The sequence below is a fragment of the Gopherus evgoodei genome, chromosome 2 (assembly GCF_007399415.2).
Source record: "Gopherus evgoodei ecotype Sinaloan lineage chromosome 2, rGopEvg1_v1.p, whole genome shotgun sequence".
Lineage (NCBI taxonomy): Eukaryota > Metazoa > Chordata > Testudines > Testudinidae > Gopherus > Gopherus evgoodei.
Genome location: NC_044323.1, coordinates 41,273,068 through 41,288,587, shown reverse-complemented (window position 1 = coordinate 41,288,587; position 15,520 = coordinate 41,273,068). Strand labels below are relative to the sequence as shown.

Genomic DNA, 15,520 nt, shown 5'->3' with positions numbered 1-15,520 from the left:
TTAAACTACCACTGAACTTCCGCTAGAGATTTTTGGGGGGAGGGGAGGAACAGGAGTCTGGTTGAGCCCAAGTCAACAATGCAGTGAAGAGAAGTCCTAAGTGGCCGGGCTGCCAGTATCAAGGTTGCTGCAGGGGAAAAGGAGATTTTTTTTTGTGGCAAGCAAGCCCCCTTTCCGTATTCACAGAGTGCTCAGTTCAGGTCAGTATTTTAACACGAAGAGTCGGTTTGGAAAAGCCTTGTTGCAACCAGAATTTGCTCCAATCTCTTACAAGACAAATTTCGCAGCACAAAGATGATGTTCATGACAAACAGGAAACCATACAGAAAATATTTTACTCAGATATTACTATTCCCTGGTTACAATAATCTTTCAAAGAAAGAATTTACCAAGCCCTAGAAATAAGTTGCCAGTACAACTTTATGCACATTATGTCTTAAGTGGAAAAACATGGTTTTTGAACAAAAAGGGCAGAAATTCCATAAGTAATCCTCTCTGAGAGACTTCTTTCTAATAACCACTATATGGTGAGATTGAACTTTGTTAATTAAGCAGCTTCTAGGAACAAGTCTGTTTAACTACTGTTATCTGAGCATTCAAAAGCATCCTAGGCACTTACCAGAGGCTAATAAAGACAACCCTTACCAAAAAGACCTTATGATCCAAACTCTATTCAATACTGTCACCCGATTTATCTATTCTTAAAAGCTCTCTCTTGCAATATTGCCTACAGAAAACAAGAACACGCATGTACAACAAAATCTGAAATAAATAATGTATGACTATCACCTTGATGGTGCACCCTTCCTCATAACATCTGTCGACACTAGCACTTACTGCGATATAACTTATGTCGCTCAGGGGAGTGAAAAAGCCACCTCCTTTGAGCGATGTAAGTTACAGTGACCTAAGAGCCAGTGTAGATAGCACTAGGTTGGCAGGAGAGCTTTTTGCACCGACACAGCTATTGAGGGTTCTCTAAAAGAATGAACTATTGCTCAAGAGACAACACAATTAATTTAGAGAGAAATACATCTTACAGGGTTGTTCCTCCTGATGACTTGACTCGACAGGACTCTCAGAAATACTAGCAGTCTCTTCAGTTGTTTTTCCTCTTATCCACGTTGCCAAAGAGTATGATTCAGAATTATCAGAGCAAGCCATCTCTAAAATGTCACATAATGTATGGCAAAGAAGGTTCTTCTGTTCTTCCTCTGAAAGATCAGAATCCTGCATGAGTTCAATTACTGTTTATCACTATCTTAAGTATGCTAATAGCATTGAATGTATGCACCCACTTATTAACGTTAGCAGCTGTCACAGTACAGAAATTTAAAACCAGCCCTCCAAAAGGTACATCTCAATAAGATTTCTGTTACTCACTTTCAGTTTAGTTTATAAGAATTTAAACTAATCAGTTTCAACCAGTGATGTCCACCAGTGTGATCAAAAATATTGTAGACCAGCATTGAGGTATGAAAATTAACAAGTTAGCGCCATGTGATGCATAAGTATAATTTTTCCCACTATGAAGATAGCATGGCAGCACAGTTAACAGGCAGATGTACAAAACTTTAACCTCTTTATAACACAAATTACTAGAATTAAAAAAAAAAAAATGAAAAGAGGTCCTAATTACCTTGATACTCTCTCCAAGCAGACTTCTCACAGGTGAAAAGCTTCTTCAAAAGGAATGCCTTTATGTAATTAAAGCAAAAAGCATTAGACTACAAGATGAAGTACCGTATATCGCATATACTCGATCATAAGCCAGTTCATTTATATGCTGACCCCCAACCTCCACAAGATGGATAAATAAAAATGGAAATTTTTTTATGACCCATTCATAAACCAATCCTATAATTCAGCGGTCAGCAAACTTTGGCTCCCGGGCCATCAGGATAAGCTGCTGGCAGGACGAGATGGTTTGTTTACCTCGAGCATCTGCAGGCACAGAGGTATACCTAAGTACACAAAGTGTCCTGGCACACCAGCAACTGGTGGGAAAATGTTTGGGGGGGGGAGAGAAGCTGGGGGTCAGGGCAGTAGCCCCTGTGACCACCCTCCAAATGACCCCACCCCTAGCCTGGAACCCCACAATCTCCCCATCCCATCCCTTCCCACCTTATATGGGGAGGTCCGGGGAGGATGTCTCTGGCCTGGCTGGAGCTTCTCCAGCAGGCTGGGCAGCACCGCCACAGCCTGCTCTGGTGGGCCAGACCAGCTGGCGCGGCTGCAGCATGTTTCAGCTGGCTGGGCTGGGAGGCGCAGTCACAGCAGCCACAGCCTGTTCTGGAGCGTGGAGCCGAGCCGCATGGCTGCAACCTGCCAGCCCCAGAGCTGCAGCTGCTTCGGTGGCTGGGGGGAGCGCAGGGTGGCCAGAAGCGGAAAAATTCTGGCCCCGTCTCTTTCCTTCTGCATCTGCTGACTATGCTGCCTCTCCTTGCTCCCTCTGTTGGGCGGAGGGGCTGTGTTCCACCTCTCCCTCTCTATACCCATTCATAAGCCGATCCCCTTCACTGGTGCTTTCCTTTTTTACTAAAAAAATTAGGCTTATGACTGAGTATATAAGGTAATCAAGTTTTACTTTACATCAATTCAATTCTACATTTCACATTATATTTATATTAAAAAGACAGCAATAATATACACTTAAAATGTCAGATATTTGAGCTCAAACTATGAAAAAATGCCAGAGCTTCATTCGTTCTCTGTAAAAGCAGCAAAGAATCCTGTGGCACATCTGATATTTGTTCCCTGGTTTCCCCTACTCAATCCTATTACATCAGTGGCTTCAGAATAAGTTTCTCTAGTTTTAAGTATAAACCTCAAGTGTGAAGTATACCCACACTGTCTACCAGAGTTCATATCTGTATGCCAAACTGCATACCGAACTAAGGACTATTACCCAGTGGGACTCTTGCTTAAGTGAAGGTACACCACCACGTCACAATTCTACATACTAAGTTACATAGAAGACTGCCCTAACCTCCTTCCATGCAGAGACCAAACTAAACATCTTCAGCAAGTAACAAGCTCAGCAGCTTGCAAGCTACATTTTTTCTTTTAAAAGGGTGCCTGGGTAACGTTTCCCCATATCAGTCTGAAAACGTATTGCAGTTCTAGAAATCTGCTAGGTTTTCTATAAATCCCTGTGATTAAAAAAAAAAAAATTAAAAAAACAAAATCAGGTATCAAACCACAAGGCCGCCCAGAGGATTCATGGGGTCTGGGGTCTTCAGCAGTGGGGGGCCCCCACTTCAGCGGTAATTTGGCGATGGGGGGTCCTTCCGCTCCGGGACCCACCGCCAAAGTGCTCCGAAGACCTGCAGTGGGCCCCCCCCTGCCAAATTACCGCTGAAGACCCGGCACTTCGGTGGCGGTAATTCGGCAGCAGGGGGGTCCCTCCACCCCAGAGCAGAAGGACCCAAACACAGATTTATATGCTCCGGCTCTAATTAATACTCATACCACATAGTATTTCAGAGTGTTACAGCACTCCCTCAGTCTCCCTTTCCTTGTACCAGGTTCACTTACCCAACAGATTCTCCTATCAGGGCTCTTTAGCCAGCTTTCTTCCTTTAGCTATCCAGTGCTAGCAGCAGCTACTCCAGGTTCTCTCCTTACTCCTGGGGATCCCTCTCTAACTTTGGCTTGATTTTTTTATTCAGCTATGGTACCATATAAATTATGCAAGAGCTGGTGAAATTTTGTGCCTGTTATGTTTAAACCATTTCTGCAACGAGCGCACTCTACCTGAACGGGTGCAATCACCGCACAAGGGCCGCCTTCAAATTGTTCTAATGCAGTTGATTCAGATTCACTATATACAAACCCTGACAACGAAAAAGAGCATGGTTAATGATGTACTTAAGCATGCACACTTATTACATATATTCTCCTTCACAGGAATGCCACTCACCTTATTCACCAAGATCAAGATAGTTTTGTAGACCAGACAACACCATTTTTACAGAGCAAACAAGCTTAATATATGAAACATGAAAATCAAAACTGTATGGAGTACAAGGGGGCTGATTACATTCCACAATATTACTGATATCACAATATCAGCAATGACACATGGCCAAAAAGGGCTAGTCCCTAGAGTTTTGAATTAATAACATGTAAAGTAGTGAACAAAATTAAGATGTCCATCAGAATGTGACTTTCAACACTCCACCATAGTCATTCTGATTCAGTAAGAATATAGCTCCATATAAATCCTGTTTAGAAACTTGAGACACCATATCTTAGTGTAAAAGTTGATTTTTGAGCTTTTTACTGAATATTTACTCTCTGTAAATAATCCATTTCTGCTTCCACAGTAAACCTCCCACTGACATCACAGGAGGCACTACTGGCCCACAATTAAGGATTTTAATTTTTTTTTAAGGCATGCAATCTCTTTTTGAGCAACTATCTGCTTTCGACTACAGAAAGCCCTTTTGGAATAGTGTCCTCCACAGGGGTTGAAATGTTAATTGTTCATGAACTAAGGCACGTTCAAGATGATCCTGGACAGGACATCTGAAAGTTTTCCTCTTCCATATCCACAGTAAAATCTTAAGACTGAAACATCAAAGCCCAATTTGCCACACAAAAATTTAAGTTAGGGTGGACAAGCGTATTCCAAGCACCAAACAATATTCAGCTAATAGTCTTTTACACAATGAACTAAATTTATAGGCCAGTCTAAAATTATGTAATTTGTGGCACCCTTCACCAATCATGTAAATTAGACCATTCCTTCACTAGAAATGAAAATTACATCTTCCTTAGTCTGTCTGCCAAACCCAGAGGTGATGCATAATAGTGTGTAACTGACTTGTTACTAACTGGGTGTTAATTCAAGATGATCTGAGTCTACACTGATATAATTTACATACCAAGCACCAGTATACACAAGTTATACCTACTTAAGACTCCCTTAATTTGAACCAAAAATCTCTATTATTCTATAGTGCTTACAAATGTTTCATTAGTGTCATTTCATTCACCTGGTGTACATTACCTAATGATATAGATTGCCACCAATGCGATGAGCTAGGAACATCCCATAGCCTACTGGCATTCATATGTACAATCTGTGGCTAGGTCTACACAGCATATCTTAGGTCGATTTATCTGGCAGTGAGGATGGCGGTGAGTTGACCGCTGCCACTCCCCTGTCGACTCCTTTTCCGCCTCTCTCTGCGGTGGAATTCTGGAGTCAACAGCAGAGCAATTGGGGATCGATTTTATCACGTATACACTAGGTGCGATAAAATCAATCCCCGATAAATCAAGCACTACCCGCCAATCCATTCTATTTCCACAGCACCCTCTGGTGAGCAAAAGGCAGAGCTGCAGCAACTTTCAAGCAGAAGCTGTTTTCTGCTCAAAAAATTAAAAATATGCACGGCACATTATGCCTGCATGCAGTGGTGCAGAATTCCCCCAGAAGTATTATTTGTACATCTGATATTCCTTAGTATGGATACTCTGAGTACTATAATTTTAGCCTTTACAAAAAGTACAAGTCTCTGGATTTTTTTATTTTTACACTATGCCTATAGTAAATGTTCATTCTAACTTCCGCTAAGATCTGCTTATTGTATGATGCTCTTTAGGATTTCATCTACCTTTTGGCCCTTTTTTAAATTCCAGATGGATAATTCAGTTAGGATTCTGAAACCAAACCAAGTCTTTAAGGGTTTTTTGAAGTCTATTCCACCTACGTTATCTACTGACCCCTTTGGCTTCCCTTCCTCCTTTCATTCCCCACAAGTAACCTCTTCTTGGGGAATTTCTATAATAATTTTAACAATACAGAAATCTTATGCACTACTTCTTTCTTAACAACCTGTTGAAACCCGTAAGTAGACTTCCTCAGCCAACATAGCCTTTATGTACTGTTAACTTTAAGAAGTCAAAACCTAACAACCAGCTTCCTTCCGTCTCCCTCTATCTAAGATATAGCTACGCTCTTCAAAGGCAAGACTAATACTATCCCATGTGAGCTCATCTTTCTTCCCCTATATCAAAAACCATTCCTGACTTGCCTGTCTTCCTTTCTCCATGTACACGATGATTACTTACCTCTAAATAACACACACAATATTTCATAATCACCAATACTCTCCCACCCTTCCTCATCTAAGTTCTATGACCATCTTCCCAATCCAATCCCATTCCTCAATAATCATTTCCCTTCTGTATTCACCTTTGTTTCCAGTTATCTGAAAAAACACTCAGATCTATTTAACTATAATTCAATTCCATTAGAGCAGCAAAATTCCATTCTTCCAAGTTCTCTCCTTTGAGCCTTTTATACCTGGTTTCTGCTCACCTCAGTCTAATATCACCACCCTCACTGAAACCCCTCATTTTACTAGTGAAAACAAAGTATTCTAGGCCCCTGCTGATTTATCTGTCTGATGCTTTTCAAAATTCAGTCCTACACATGCACTCCCCAATTTATGAGCATGTTCCTTTTAAAATTGCCTAGTCAAGAGATTCATATTTCTCTTTGTCATATCAGTTATCAAGCCAGATGAAATGTTTCAACTTCTCATTCCTTATTCGTTATTTTCACCAAATAAATATCTGGGTCCAACACTATAATTTCAGTTCCCAAATAAGATTCTCTATACAAAATTAACAAGAACTTGTACAAAATCAGCATCTTATTTAATATAGTATAGATCTCAGATTCCATGGTTATCATTACTTGTTTTCCTATGAAGAAGCACCAGTCCTGCACAGATGTTTGCACCTGATTAACTCAACCTGATTAACGCAGGGACTTCAGGGGGGGCCCCACAGGGTGCTGCAGGGCTCAGGCAGGCTGCTTGCATGACATGGGCCCATGCCAGTCCCTGAAGAGGCCGGCTGCTGGCATGGCTCTGCAGCCCCTGGTGAGAAGGATGTGGGAGGCGGCTCTGCACACTGCCCCCACCCCCAGCACCATCCCCGCAGCTCCCATTGGTCAGGAAATGGTCAATGTGAGCTGTGGGGATGGTGCTTGCGCACACAGGCACCATACTGTCTCCCTCCCCCCAGGGGCACCCAGAGATGTGCCAGCTGCTGTCCACTTCCAGGAGCTGCGTGGGGCTATAGCACACAGGCAGCCTGCCTGAGCCCTGCTGCACTGCCAGCTGGAGCCTACACCTCACACACTCTGCCCCAAGTCAGAATCCCCTCCTGCACCCCAACACGCTGCCCCAACTTGGAGTCCCCTCCTGCACCCAAAGCTCTCCCAGAAAGAAACTAATATAACAGCTGTTCTAAAGAAAGAAGTAGGCTATTCTGAATTAACTTAACTATATTCTACATGTTTTAAGACTGAGATGTAACCACAGAACAGCTTTATGTTAATTAAAAGGCAAGTTTAGTAGTGTTAATAGTCCTGATGCCGTAATTGTGTTCATTTTGTTATAAGTTAGGAAAGAGACTTGTATACAGGGCCTCACAAAATCTAATAGCTCCAGGTCCACAGGAGAGTTAATCCAGCCCTGTATGCATGAGAGTTTGAAATTGAGCAAGTGCAAAAATCTATGCAAGATTAGGCCCAAGTCTGTACCCAGTTTTGGCAAGACTACTTATGATCCCAGTGCTTCTCTGTAGTCACATAAGAATAAGCAGCAAACACTGGAAAACTGATTGTAGAAACAAAAGCCTAGACCAAGGGTCAGCAACCTTTTAGAAGTGGTGTGCCGAGTTTTTATTTATTCACTCTAATTTAAGGTTTTGTGTGCCAGTAATACATTTTAACATTTTTAGGTCTCTTTCTATAAGTCTATAATATATAACTAAACTATTGTTGTATGTAAAGTAAATAAGGTATTTAGAATGTTTAAGACGCTTCATTTAAAATTAAATTAAAACGCAGAGCCCCCTGGACCAATGGCCAGAACCCAGGCAGTGAGAGTGCCACTGAAAATCAGCTCACGTGCCACCTTTGGCACCCATGCCATAGGCTGCATACCCCTGGCCTAGACCACATAAAATGTGTATATACTGCTGTATGAATTCAGTTTGATAAGTAAATTTCCTCCATTTCTTTGTAATTCATTTCAGTATCCTAAAAAGAGAATGCCAGATAACCCAAAAATATTTTAGCTATGAAATTGCTTCATCATGTATTCATAGACCACAAATGATCTAATAGCAAAATAAACCAAGTTCACATGTGCAAAACATCATTACTGTATATAGTGATTTCATCTGTACCCCCAAGCATGCTGTTTCCCAATTTATCCCCTCTCTTTTTTTTTTTTAGGAGCAACAAAACCCCATGGACTGGTATTGACAAGACAACAACTGATAAAGTAGAGTGTTGATAAAGGGAAGATTTAGCTTTCAGTAAAACTAACTGGGAGGCTGAATTGGGAAGAATTAAATTGGAGATAGAAGACTAAAGGGAAAAGAACTTATTCAGAAGGAGACAAGTCTCAGTTCCTGATAGGAGGAGAAGGCAAGTGAGGGGGTGGACTTGACAGAGGATGGACAAAGCAGGGAGGTAAGAGAGGCACAGGAAATGAGAGCAAGGAGGAGTAAGGGACAGGGGGTGGAGAGGAGGGCAGAGAGGAGCAAGGCAAGAAGGAGAATGTGGGACGAGTGAGAAGGTGCAGAAGAAGAGGAGGGCACGGGGGGGTACGGAGGGAGGGCACAGAGGAATAAGGGGCAGCTGAGAGAGGCAAGGAGTGAGGAGCGACAAAGTGTAGGGCACAGAGGGTGGCGAGGAGGAAGGGGGGAGAGAAGAGGAAGGGGCAGAGAGATAGGGAGGAGCGAAGGAAGGGAGAGGTGGAGGAATCAGGGCAGAGCGTGGGGAGAGGGGCACCTACCTTGCGCCCAGCGGCAGAAGATGGTGTCAGCGAGCCCGCCGGGCCCGGCTTTCTTGCCCCACACCAGGTGGACAAGCTCCTGGCTCAGCTCAGACATGACGGGGCGGCGGCTCTCGGGCCGGGCGGAGACGGCGGCTCCTGGCGCTGGAACGAGACTGGGCTGCTACCAACCCGCTTTCCCTGAACATGGGAAGGGGTCGGAGCAGAAGCGGCTACCGGGACCAGGAGGAGGGTCCAGCAAACGGCCGCTCACAGAGAAGCGAGGAGAAGGAACAGCTACAGCCGCCTCTGTTGGGTTTCACTCAGCGGAGTCGCCTCCAGAAGAAGCTTCCGGTTCCTCTCCTGGGTGAACCGGAAGGGGAAGCGCAGCTCAGCACCAATCCCGCTGCCTTCCTCTCAGCCCGTGACGCGGGGCTGGTGCCGTCTTTCTGCGGGTTCTGTCTCGCGCTGGGTGGTGGATCCAGCCGAGAGCGCGAGGCTGGGAGCAGCCGTTGGAAGCGTTGTGTTCTCCCGCGCGGCGCCGCGTTCTCCGCGGCCCGGCTGCTGGTGCGGAGCCTAGTCAGAGGCGGCGGCGAAACCGAAGATGCATCTGAGACCCCGCCCGTGGGCCTTGGCGGCTCAGTCTGTGTGGGCCGGGGAAGGGGTTTTGATACAGCGGATCTAGGTCCCAGACACAGCCCCCGAGCCCCTCTTCTGGCCAGGCTGAGGCAGCCCAGGCATAACCCCTTGTGGGGCCACTTGCACAACGGGGCATCACCCTGCCTCTATCCCTTCCTTGGATAATCTTCACCACAGATTCCACTGCCGTGCCTGTGCAGGTGCTTCACAGAGCTACCAGTGTGCCAGACCTGCCTCCTGCCCAAACTCAAATCTCAGCCTCTCCCCTTGACAGTGCTTTGTGGATGTCTAGCTACCAGCTCAGGGTCCGTGTGGCTGGAACAGCATTCTTAATCTACCCCACCACCGGTCAAATAAACAACCACAAAAAAGTGTAACCACCACCTTTGATCACTTTAGAGTCCACTACCATCCTGCCAGGCACTCACGTCCACAACCTGGGCATCATCTTTGACTTGATCCTCGCTCTAGGTCTTCATATCCAGGCTTTGTCTAAATCTTGCAGATGCTCTCTGCATAACATTTCTTAAGATATAGCCTTTCAGCCTTAAGATGCATCTGAAGAAGTGCGTTTTTTACCCATGAAAGCTTATGCCCAAATAAATCTGTTAGTCTTTAAGGTACTACCAGACTCCTCGTTTTTGTGGATACAGACTAACAGGGCTACACTTGACAGACTTTCCTATGCATCCACAGTGCTAAAACTTGGCCAGGCTCTCATCACCTCTTGCCTTGGTTACTGCAACATCTTTCTCTTTGGCCTGGACAAAAACAATCTTGCCCTGCCCCCATCCATTCTAAATGCCATTGCAAAGATCATTGTCCCAGCTTGTCACTTTGGCCACGTCATCCCATTCGTTGTGTCCTTCCATGGGCTCCCTCTTCTGTATCATGTCAAACAAGCTTCATGTTCAAGGCCTTTCATAGCCCTGACATCTTTCATTTAGTGTCAAAAGGTCAATTCCTGCCACCTCCATTGCTCACTTACCATAATGCCCCTCACACTTGGAAGGAGTTCCCCATAAGTGTCCACAAAACTAACTCATTATCCTCCTTTAAACCCCTTCTTAAAATTATCCTTTGCTGTGATGCTTCTGAAAAACTTAACAACGATATAGCTCCTGGTATATTGAGACCACAGCCTTGCTGACCAATATTGTCCTATTTCCTTGTACTCCCCTGTCAGTCTGTCTGTATCCATCCATTGTCTCATACTTAGATTGTTATCTGTTTGAGTCAGGTGCTGTCTTTTCTGAGTTTGTATAGCACCTAGCATCCTAGTCCATGGGCAGGCTGGGGCCTTGTTCTTCCCTGTACCCAGGCTCCCTGCCCAGGCCTTAGGAGGCAGGACTTACTCCCCAACCATCAGAGCAGAGGGCTCCTGCCAGCCCAGAAGAGCCATGATTGGGTGACGGTGCCTTGAAAAGGGCTGAGTTAATAACCCCAGAGACAAGCAGGAGCAGCTGCCACATCATAGAGCTACTGCTGTAGGTCCTGTTGCTGTGGGGACTTGTGGCCTACTATTCTATGTACTCTGGCTGTCTGGGGCCAAAGGAGGGAAGAGATGGTAGTCTGCCCATGCTTGTCCCACAGCTCACTCCCCAAAAGCAGGACATTTCTACTAAAATAATCAGCAGTGCTATAATTAATACAGCAGTTCAAATTGTGATAATTGGGCTTCAACGTTAACTGTGGTCTGATAAAAGTGAAAAGCAGATATGGCCTAGACTTGGAGACCTGTTTTGGAGGGATTATGGGAAAGAGCATTGGAGGAGTTTGGCAGCTGTGGATGGAGAAAGATAAAAGGCTCCCCGTTGCTTTCTCTTAGGATTTGTGTACATTCGAAAGTTATTCCAGAGTAATATAGGATGTGGATTTAAAGCAGAGTATCTGTTCTGGAATACTTCCCCGTGTGAACACTATTATTCCACAATAAGAGTGCCTTTCAAAGTGGAGTAAACTAATTCCAGATTAAGAGTGTTCATATCTGGATTTATTCTGGAATAGTTATCCAAAGAGTGAAGATGACTATCTTTCCCAATGTATGGATGAGACTGGAGCAAGACTGCAAGTAAACTGGTTGAGGCTCAATTCACCCAAAACTGACATGATACTTGGTTATAAGAAGCAACCAGTGATAAGGTACAGATTATTGTATTCCAATCACTGTGTGAAGGAATGGGCCCACCATTTGTTATGAGTGTGTAACTTGCTCGTAGAGCCCAAGCTGCTTTTACAGGATCAAATAAAAACTGTGGCTAGGAATGTCTTTTTTAAATTTACATCTAGTCACAAGGTTGTAGCCTGTTCTGTGAAGATATTATCACTCAGCTTCAAAGGCCAGAAGGGACTATTGTGATCATCTAATCTGACCCCCTATATAACACAGGCATTAGAACTTCTGCAGAATAATTACTAGAGCATAACTTTTAGAAAAATATCCAATCTTGATTTTAAAATTGCCAGTGGTGGAGAACCCAGTATGACTCATGGTAAATTGTTCCAATGGTTAATTAAATTGTTTTTAAAATTGTGTCTTGTTTCAAGTCTGAATTTGTCTAGCTTTCTCTTCCAGACATAGAATTGTATTATAGCTTTCTCTGCTAAACTGAAGAGTGCATTATCAAATATTTGTTCCACGTGTATTTATAAACTGTGATCTAGTCACTCCTTAGCCTTCTCCTGATTCACAGATAAACAGATGAGACAGACAAATAAATTGAGCTCCTTGAGTCTATCACTGTAAGACATGCTTTCTAATCCTTTAATCTTTCTCATGGCTCTTCTTGGAACCCTCTCCAGTTTATCAACATCCTTCTTGAATTGTGGACACCAGAACCAGTCACAGTATTTCAGCAGTATTTACACCAGTGCCAAACACAGACATAATATAGCCTCCATGATCCTATTCAAGATTTCTCTGTTTATACATTCAAAAATTATATTAACCCTTTTGGCCACACTATTGTAACAGGAGCTTGTGTTCATCTGATTATCCACTATGACTCTCAACTCTTCTTCAAGAGTTGTTGCTTCCTAGGATAGAGTCCTACATCCTCTAACTATGGCCTACGTTCTTTGTTGCTAAATGTATAACTTTATGGTTGGCCCAATTAAAATGTATATTGTTTGCATGCAGCATAAGTGGTTCAGATCGCTCTGTATCACAGACATGTCCTCTTCATTATTTACCACTCACCCAGTCTTGGAGTCATTTAGCAACTTTATCCAGGACGGTATTATATTTTGTTCCTTATTATTGATAAAAATGTTAAATAGCATAGGGCCATGACCTGATGTGTGCAGGTCCCCACTAGAAACAAACTTGCTTTATGGTGCTGATTCCCCATTTACAATTACATTTTGAGACCAGTTAGCCCATTTTAAATCCATTTAATGTGTGTCACATTAATCTTGTACCATTCTAGTTTTTTAATCTAGATGTTGTGTGGTCCCAAGTCAAATGCCTTACAGAAGTCCAAGTAAATTACGTCAACACTATTACTTTTATCAACTAAACTTGGAATCTTACCAAGAAAAGATAGATCCTGTGAAAGTAACCTATTTTCCATAAACCCATGCTAATTGACAATTATATTACTCTCCTTGAATTCTTTATTAATCAAATCCCATATCAACCACTCCATTATTTTGTTTGGTATCAATGACAGACTAGCAGGTCTATAATTATCTGGGTCATTCTCATTTACATTTTTAAAACATTGGCACATTAGCTTTCTTCTAGTAATCTGGAACTTCCTCAGTGTTTCAAGACTTACTGAAAATCAACCTTTATGGTCCAGCCATCTCCTTTAAATGCAAGTTTTCTGGACCTGCTGATTTAAAAATACCTAACTTTAGTAGCTGCTGCTTAACATCATCCAGACATACTAGTGGAATGGAAAGAGTGTCATCATTATATAATAGCACTACATCATCTGTTTTTTCTCCCAACTACAGAATAGAAATATTTATTAAATACTTCTGCCTTTTCTGCATTATTATAGATTAGGGGTTGGCAACCTTTCACAAGTAGTGTGCCAAGTCTTCATTTACTCTAATTTAAGGTTTCGCGTGCCAGTAATACATTTTAATGTTTTTAGAAGGTCTCTTTCTATAAGTCTATAACAGGCCTGCACAACTCGTAAAGCGGCGAGGGCCATATTACTGGCCGTGCTGAAACACCCCCGGCTGTGCTGAAACACCCTCTCCCCTAATGCCACCCAGCCCTGCCGAATCCCCCCCCCCGTCCCCCAGCACTGCCCAGCCCACGTGTAAGCAAGCAGGACTCACCCCGGCAGTGCCACCTGCTGGTCTTCTTGGGAATTAGCTCATCCAGCCTTTGGAGCGCCCTCTGCAGGCTGGTGTCCCACTGCCGCTGGCTCTGTGTCCTTGCTGGAACCCGGTGCCCTTTGATCTGGGGTGCTGCCTCCTGGCAATACACCTACACTCTGGCTCTAGGTATCCCCTCTCTGGGGAACCCCCAATCCTCTAATTCCCACCTCACTTCAGTATAAGGCTACTGCCAGTCACCAACTAGCCCCCGCGCCCTGGGGCAGACTGCAGTATATCTGCCACTCATCATAGGCAAGGTTGGGTTTGGACCTGCTGTCCCCTCGATAGCTGGGCTGCCCCTCTGCAGCCCTGGAACTGGTCTTAGGCCCTTAGCTAGGTTTGCAGCTTGGGGGTTTTCCAGTTTGGAGCTCCCCAGCTCCTCTAGCCTTCCCTCAGCCCTGCTCCACTTCCAGTACCCTGCTCAGCTCCCTAGCAGCCAGACCCTTCTCTCTCTACAAGCAGAGAGAGACTTCCTCTGGGCCTCTGGCCCACAGCCTTTTTATACAGGCCAGCTGGGGCGGCTTCCCCAACCAGCTGAGCTTTTCCCCTGCCACAGCCCTCCCACAGGGCTGTTTTAAGCTGTTCAGGGCAGGAGTGGGGTACCCACCCTGCTACACCCCCCGAAAAACATCCCCAACCCCAGTGCCGCCCGCACCGTGGAAACAAACACTCCTTCCCCAGCACCGCCCCGCCGAAACAGCTGTGGGCCGAAAAGGAAGGTTTTTTTGGGGGGGTAGGGGGAGGTGATACTTTATTAAGAATTTTTCAATTAAAGCAAACACTTTTTAAAATTATTTTAATTTTTTTTATGAATCATGGAAAAATGAAAAACACCTGTTCCGTTGAAAGAAAGCATTTGTACTTTTCATAATTACCTTGCAAATTTAATGAGAGATATTACATCTCGTTTCGGCAACAAGCTTGTCATATTCGGGGGTCATAATTAAAGTGGATATTTTCATAATGTCTTCCAAATGGTCGTTAGTCAGAGAAGAATGTTGCTTGTTTTTATTCATGTTCATGATGGAAAACGTTCACATATGTAAGTGCTTCCAAAAAATGCTGAACATTTTCAGTACAACTTTGATAAGATTCTTGTATTTTTAATTGTCCAGACTTTTTAGAAGCCCCACAAGCTGCTTTCTCTGTGCTTATTTCAGTAAACTGCCAAACATTGAAGTTCAATAACCTCCAACTGCAAATCTAGTGGCACTTTTTCTGGACCCACAGAAAAAGGATCTTCAATCAGCTTCAACTGGATATCATCATCTTTAGACAAAGTAAGTCTTCTATCAAATTCTTCAATCAAAAGATTGATGTGCTTTGCGTATTTTTCTCCTAACTTGGCATGTTTGTGCTGAGGGATACGCTGTGCACAAGTGGGAAAGTGACACATTTCACCTTTTGACAGCTAACTTCTGAAAAGTTTCAATTTCATTTTGAAAGCTTTCACTGCTGCACACATTTGAAATATAAGTTAATTTTTTCCCTGAAGTTGAATGTTGAGATCATTCAAGTGTGCTGTAATATCACAAAAGAAAAAGAGATCTTGATTCCAGGACTCATTTTCAAGCTCTGGGAATTTTATTGGCCCATTTTCTAGGAATTTTGCTACCTCTTCTTTCAAAGCAACGAAACGCTGGAGCACTGTTCCTTGACTCAACCACCTCACTTCTGTACGGTAGATTAAGTCGCTGCACTCAGTGTCTTCCCCTTCAAGAAAGGCTCGAAATGTCCTA

General features: G+C 43.7%; 1 protein-coding gene across 2 annotated transcripts in view; it reads right to left on the bottom strand.

The window, feature by feature from the left end:
- Positions 1 to 9,163, bottom strand: part of MINDY3 (MINDY lysine 48 deubiquitinase 3) — a 79,843-nt gene extending 70,680 nt beyond the window's left edge. Inside the window, exons 1-4 of one of the 2 annotated variants that reach the window (XM_030550458.1) lie at positions 8,829 to 9,163; positions 3,757 to 3,836; positions 1,640 to 1,697; positions 1,041 to 1,214 (exon numbers count right to left, since the gene is read on the bottom strand). In XM_030550458.1, the coding sequence (XP_030406318.1) occupies positions 1,041 to 1,214; positions 1,640 to 1,697; positions 3,757 to 3,836; positions 8,829 to 8,925 (409 nt within the window). In that variant the 5' untranslated portion in view covers positions 8,926 to 9,163. Of the gene's footprint in view, positions 1 to 1,040; positions 1,215 to 1,639; positions 1,698 to 3,756; positions 3,837 to 8,828 lie in introns of those variants that run through there. The other variant, XM_030550459.1, reaches the window with a different exon arrangement.
- Between the last annotated feature and the right edge of the window lie 6,357 nt (positions 9,164 to 15,520).